We start from the raw sequence: 7500 nt of genomic DNA on the forward strand, positions 1-7500 counted from the left end.
CACATGCGTTTGCCTTTCTCTTCATCTCTGTGAATGAAACAATAAAGAAATGCTCAAGTCAGACGAAGAAAATTAAGAGACCAGTCTGGATTTTTTTCTTAAATCTTCATCTCTACATAACTTATTGAAAATACTCTTTATAAAGATATTTTTTTGGCATTTTTACGCTTTATTGATAGTGTAGAGACAGAGTTGAAATGGGGCAGAGAGGGGAGTGACATGCAGAGAACGACCGCGGGCTGGAATCGAACCCGGGTCCGCTGCTGGCCGAGGCCCATAGGGGGGGGGACGCTTTACCAACTGAGCTAAAGGCGCCCCCGAAAATGCTCTTTAATGACAAAAAAATGTATTGGAATTTGGTAGAAATGTTGTCAGTAGTTTATATTATAAAACCAAAAATGTTCATTCTACTCAAACATATGCCTCTAAATAGTAAAACGAGAGACACTGAACATTTGGAGTGGTTTCTTAATTTTTTCCAGAGCTGTATATCTTACTACCAAACAGGTTATTAACACACACGTACTATCCTAAAAATCACTTTCAATAAAAATCCAGCATTTCTTAAAACCAGATATAAATCGTTTTGTATTGAGTTGGCGGGGATTCAAATCCGAGTTAATGCAATAAAAATAACTATATACAGTACAGGCCAAAAGTTTGGACACACCTTTTCATTCAATGCGTTTTCTTTATTTTCACGACTATTTACGTTGTAGATTCTCACTGAAGGCATCAAAACTTTGAAGGGACATATGGAATTATGTACTTAACAAAAAAGTGTGAAATGACTCTTAAATAGGTCTTATATTTTAGATTCCTCAAAGTAGGCACCCTTTGCTTTTTTGACAGCGCTACAAACCCTTGGTGCTCTCTCAATGAACTTCATTAGGGAGTCACCTGAAATGGTTTAGCAAAGAATTCCACATGTGTTCATTCAAAGTTTTGATGCCTTCAGTGAGAATCTACATTGTAACTAGTCATAAAAATAAAGGAAACGCATTGAGCGTGTCCAAACTTTTGGCCTGTACTGTATATATATATTTTTTTTTTCCGCTGATGGTCTCGTTTGCTGTTACAGGTCGCTAATGATCATAAGAGGAATTTTTTGACCGTTTCATGGACATTTCAAAGTTCCTCGTAGTGTCTTTACTTGGAAAGCTCGAGGGTAAATTATTAAAAAGTAATTACACAGTTCATGTACAAAGTTACAGGTCAATCATTCATACAGCTGCTGTGTTCTTTTTGGCCGTGTGATGTGTCAGTGACATGGTTATGAGTGACTGATTGGGATAAGAGGTCGCTGGGTGGTGAGGGGTGTGTGTGTGTGTGAGTGAGTGTGTGTGAGTGAGTGTGTGTGTCCGTGCGTTTGCGAGCAAGTGTGTGTGTGTGTCTCTTTGCATGCATGTGTGCGTGTTTGCGAGCATGTGTGTGTGTGTGTCTGTGCGTGTGAGTGAATGTGTGTGCGTGCGAGTGAATGTGTGTGCGTCTGTGTGTGTTTGCGAGCGTGTGTCTTTGCGTGCATGTGCAAGTGTGTGCGTGCGAGTGAATGTGTGTGCGTCTGTTTTTGTTTGCAAGCGGATGTGTGTGTGTGTGTGTGTTTGTGTGTGTTTGTGTGTGTGAGGACTTACGAGAGATGGTCAAAGTCCTGCTGGAACGCCTTGGGACAGACAGTCACTCTGTTCAGCTCGTTGTGAAGACCGTCCAATAAGAAACGCAGAAACTCCTGGGCGTCCTGCTGACTGCACACACACACACACACACACACACAGGCGCACACACACACACACACACACACACACACACACACACACACACACACACACACACACACACACACACACACACACACACACACACACACACACACACACACACACACACACACAGACAGACAGACAGACAGACAGACAGACAGACAGACAGACAGACAGACAGACAGACAGACAGACAGACAGACAGACAGACAGACAGACAGACAGACAGACAGACAGACAGACACAAGAGGACATTGTTACTCTTTATAAATGTCCATGTTAAAAATGGGATTTCAAAAGGTGCTTAGAGGAATTTTCAGTTTGTGTTAATTATTCAGTACGTCATCATGTTTAAATATAATGAAAGAGACACTATGGTTACTGTGATGTCATGTGCATTACGTGTACTTTATTACACTGATAAATGCTCTGTCCTGATTGGTTATGTAGGATAATTCATTGTTGTTATGGGTAACAGACTGTTGCTAAGGAACTACGGGGACATTGTTTTGATTGATCACAGTTGTTACAAACAGCCAGGTTATATTATAGGCCAACTACTACTCCTTCAAAAAACAATGGAATACTTTATCAAAATTACTCTAAGTGTACAGTATGTCGAGAGCAGGGAAGTTTGGAGTTGGGTTCAAATGTGTGAAGAGACTTTACTTAATGTGATTTGATTTGATTCAATTTATTTCAGACATATCAAACATACAAAACAAAATGAAAAGCATGGAAATACAATAAACAAAAATTATGTTTTCACAAAAAAAATAAAAAATAAAAAATTATCTGTATTTCTGAGATATGCCTGAAAAGGAGCAGGAAGAAGTATACACTTATTTAATCCTACCCCTTTTCCAATGTGCAATATGATCTGAAACCATCTCAGGCTATCTATGCTTTCCATGAGGCACTGTGTCTTTGCAGTTACTTTTCGATTTGCATTTTTATAACACTATTGTATACACACCATTGTAATATGGTAAATGGACTTGACTTATATAGCGCTTTTTAGCAGGTTTTCTCAGCCCCAAAAATGCTTTATATTTGTTACCACATTCTCTCTCACACACACACACACACACACACACACACACACACACACACACACACACACACACACACACACACACACACACACACACACACACACACACACACACACACACACACACACACACACACACACACACACACACACACACACACACACACACACACACACACACACACACACACACACACACACACACACACACACACACACACACACACACACACACACACACACACACACACACACACACACACACACACACACACACACACACACACACACACACGCGCATTCCACTAAAGACTTACTTGCATCCTACGAACTTGGGCGCGTATCTCTGTATTTGGCTCTTGAAGTCAGAGGGGCTGATTGCCTCGTTGTTCACTGACGTCCACAGGCTCTGAGTCAGTTTAGCAAACTCTGAGATGAGAGAGAGAGACATAAAAAGAGAAAATGAATCAGGCCATTTTAATCTTATCAATGTTTGAGCAACACCCTCCTTTCAAGTACGCTTAAAGCTACGGTACTTTAAAAAAAAGGAACTCCCTAAATTTGACCTGTTAGTGGTAAAATGCGTCATGGATAAAATGTCCTCTTATATGAGTCACAAAGTTGAATCTGCAGAAACTTGCAGAGGAAGCAAAGTTTGCGCCTGGTTGTAAGTGAGCTAATGTATCGTTAGCCTAATAGCACAATTGCCTAAATCATATTTAATCTACTCTACTTTTACTCTACATCTACTCTATTCTACATCTACTCTACTCTACTCTACATCTACTTTACCCTGCTCTATAACCCTTAAAATATGACTTAGGCAATTATGCTATTAGGCTAACGAAAAGTAGACGTAGAATAGCGTAGATGTACAGTAAAAGTAGAGTAGAGTAAATATGATTGAGGCAATTATGCTATGAGGCTAACGATATCTTATTGCGTGTGAGAGAGAGAGAGAGAGAGAGAGACAGAGAGAGACAGAGAGAGACAGAGAGAGAGGGGGGATGACCTGCAGTAAAGGTCCACGGGTCGGGTTTCTTAATGGTTAAGTGACAGAGAAACTAATTAAAATCTTAACATAAACCTAACCTAAAGTGAATATTTCACGTCATTCGGGACAGGTGATCTCAGATCATAGTTACTGTTTACCTGCTTCTGTCCTCTTAGTCATACAAAGACATCTCCTGAGGTAGCAGAATTTGGACTTTGCCTGTGGACATGTCTGTACAATAATCTGTGGCACGAACCAGCCTGAATTGATGGGCGATTTGTTCTTAGTTGTGTCTGTTTATATGTTACCCTGATGTACCCTGCTGCTGTAAACAACAACAACAGTGAAACAGTAACTTTTCAGGAAGCTTTCTAACTTCAAACAGTGTTCCAGGGATCACATTTTCCCTGTGAGGAAAGTTTGTTTATTCAGTTATGATGAGAATAAACCTTAGAAAATGTTTCACTTCTCTGACACACCCAAAGTTACACACTGCACCTTTAAGTTGAGAGCGTTTTGTCACTTGAAGTAATTTTAAAACACTGAAAAAACTAGGTGAGACATTACACTAAACAAGCTGCAAGGCAAGTTTATTTCTATAGCACAATTCAGACAAAAAGCCATTCAAAGAAGTGTTTTACATGGGCATGAAATACATCAAGATAAAAATACATCAAGTATAGAATTAGACATTAGAAAAGCAAAAGAAAAATATGAAATAGGACTTTAATCTATTTCTGTAGGGCTTTAACCCACTGTATTTATAATAATAATAATAATAATAATAATAATAATAATAATAATAATAATAATAATAATAATAATAATAATAATAATAATAATACATTTTATTTATAATGCACTTTATATTCAAGAATCAGAAAAAAATGCTTCAGAAAAAAAATAAAAAATATTAAAAGGGGGAACCTCAAAGAAAGTTTAGCTAAATGCTCTTTTAAAGAAAAAAATGTTTCACTTCTCTGACACACCCAAAGTTACACACTGCACCTTTAAGTTGAGAGCGTTTTGTCACTTGAAGTAATTTTAAAATACTGAAAAAACTAGGTGAGACATTAGACTGTGTGTTTTGAGGGTTCCGTTTAAAAAGAGCTGTAGTCTGTGGGGCCCTGAGGTGGTCAGGGGGGGCGTTCCATAGTCTAGGGGGGCAGCAGCAGAAAAGGCCCGATCACCCATGGTGCACAGCTTTGTATTTACCAAACTATCTATTCTAATCTATTGTAAACGCTGTACTAAACACATGTAATTACTGTGGTTAGTTAGAGCAGTGAGAACAGCCTGTACTAACACGCCCTACTAAAAGCCCTGCAGGACTTTTGTAACATGCAAAACCAAAGTTCAAGCATTCGTTGAACATCTATTTATAGCTTCACCTATCAAAGCAAACACTCAAGTTTTGGGACTCAGACCTAGGTAGAAAACAATGCGTAGTTTTTTTTAAAGGTAGTTTTCTTTAGGTCGACTAATTTCTTCTAACGTCCTCCCTCCTACATACTCAACATGTACATACTACATACTGTCTACTTAACCATCGATCATGTACAATACCGTTTGCACTGAAGTATATAGAAGCAATAAAGAATAAAAAAAGAAAAAGTCTGTGTCGCAATGCATTGTGGGGCTGGTTGAGTAGGGAAAGTATCCTATCGATCCATACACAAAACTTTCCCGGAAGTAAGTACTCATCCGGGCATTTCTCGCCTACACAAACTCGCAAACACAACCACAGCATACTCAAATTGACGCCAAAATTAGTATGAGTAGGACGTTAGTATGGCTTTTAGTATGAGTAGGACGTTAGTAGGGCTTTTATTATGAGTAGGACGTTAGTAGGGCTTTTAGTATGAGTAGGACGTTAGTAGGGCTTTTTGTGCGAGCAGGACGTTAGTTGGGCTTTAGTATGAGTAGGACGTTAGTAGGGCTTTTAGTATGAGTAGGACGTTAGTAGGGCTTTTATTATGAGTAGGACTTTAGTAGGGCTTTTAGTACGAGTAGGACGTTAGTAGGGCTTTTAGTATGAGTATGACGTTAGTAGGGCTTTTAGTGTGAGTAGAACATTAGTAGGGCTTTTAGTATGAGTAGGACGTTAGCAGGGCTTTTAGTATGAGTAGGACGTTAGTAGGGCTTTTAGTATGAGTAGGACGTTAGTAGGGCTTTTAGTATGAGTAGGACGTTAGTAGGGCTTTTAGTGTGAGTAGGGTGTTAGTAGGGCCTTTAGTATAAGTAGGACGTTAGTAGGGCTTTTCGAATAACAGCCATAGAGTCCGGCCTTACCTTCCATTAACGCTGCGTTGGTCCCACAGTTGTTGTTGAGGTCTGTGCGGTGGACGTCCCTCAGACAGTAGTCTCTCAGGTCAGGAGTGTTACTCAGACACTGCAGGATGGAGTTCATGAAACACTGGCAACAAAACACACAAAATATATTCTATTAAATTATGAAAAAACAGACTCAAATCACTTTTTTTGGTCAAAATCAGTGAATATCTCCTCATGATTAGGCTACCTGTCTGTAGTGTGTGTGTGCTGGAAAAAAATTCTGGTGTTAATACTCAGCCTAGGTTCTGTAAACGTGTATGTAAACAAAGAGTATGTATAAACAAAAGAGGGCCCATCGTATCTAGTAACACCCCCGTTTACAGAGCCTAGGCTGTGTATTAACAGTGGATTTTTTTTCAGCGCACACACAGTACGGACAGGTAAGTAAGTAAGTACATTTTTATGATACAGTATTCACTGATTTTGACAACAAGCGTTCTCCAGAATCACTGACACCATCTAAAGAATAAACAGTGTGTGTGTGTGTGTGTGTGTGTGTGTGTGTGTGTGTGTGTGCGTGCGTGTGTCTGTGTGTGTGTGTGTGTACGTGCGTCTGTGTGTGTGTGTGTGTGAGTGAGTGAGTGAGTGAGTGAGTGCGTGCGTGCGTCTGTGTCTGTGTGTGTGTGTGAACCTTACCGTGTTGCCCAGGTTTCTCAGCCCCACTAGACCTTGTGGACTTTTGTTCTGTTCAAACAATAACAAGGGAGGAGATTTCAGTTCAGTTTACTCAAGATCAACATCGCTTTATTTTTCAATATGTGCAACAATAACAGTATAGTAGTGGTTGGCAATCAAAGTGTCAGGCTGTGTGTGTGTGTGTGTGTGTGTGTGTGTGTGTGTGTGTGTGTGTGTGTGTGTGTATGAGAGAAACAAACGTGATAAGAGAGAGCCACGTGAGACCTAACACACACATACTGCAAATAAAAGTGTACACACGTTTCTAGAAAGTGTCCATTCAGAGTGAAATAGCATTCTTTGCACTGATGGTCTCGTTTTGCTGTTATATGTTAGTCATGATCATCAGAGGGAAAAATTAGACTGTTTTCAGAAATATTTAAAAGTTCCTCGCGACTACTTCAAGATGTACTGATGCTAAGAGACATTTGCACTAGACACATGTCTAAAAAGTCTACATGAAACTTTTAAAAAATGTCTTAAAGTATGGCTGCTGGAATCTCAAAACTGTTCACACAATCTATCATAGATTTTAATTCAATTTAATTTTAATTTAATTTTTTAACATTATTTGAATAATTGTTTTTACTCACTTGTTCTGTCGGTTGCATTTTTTATTTTATTTTTTCTGTTGTCTGATTGTCTGTTTTTATTTATGAGTACACGCATATGTTTGTTTCATGTGA

General features: G+C 39.1%; 2 protein-coding genes across 2 annotated transcripts in view; one reads left to right on the plus strand and one right to left on the minus strand.

Moving 5' to 3' along the window:
• Positions 1-7500, plus strand: part of LOC307260770 (adapter molecule crk-like) — a 197798-nt gene that overhangs the window by 60074 nt on the left and 130224 nt on the right. The window lies entirely within an intron of this gene.
• LOC307260871 (ubiquitin carboxyl-terminal hydrolase 2-like) overlaps positions 1-7500 on the minus strand; it is a 21091-nt gene that overhangs the window by 4594 nt on the left and 8997 nt on the right. The window contains exons 2-6 of the mRNA XM_080041235.1: positions 6776-6823; positions 6098-6221; positions 3129-3240; positions 1632-1742; positions 1-27 (exon numbers count right to left, since the gene is read on the minus strand). The exon at positions 1-27 is cut by the window's left edge and continues 38 nt beyond it. Of these exons, the coding sequence (XP_079897361.1) occupies positions 1-27; positions 1632-1742; positions 3129-3240; positions 6098-6221; positions 6776-6823 (422 nt within the window). The remainder of the gene's footprint in view (positions 28-1631; positions 1743-3128; positions 3241-6097; positions 6222-6775; positions 6824-7500) is intronic.

This window comes from Ammodytes marinus (genome assembly GCF_949987685.1).
Source record: "Ammodytes marinus genome assembly, chromosome: 14".
NCBI lineage: Eukaryota > Metazoa > Chordata > Actinopteri > Uranoscopiformes > Ammodytidae > Ammodytes > Ammodytes marinus.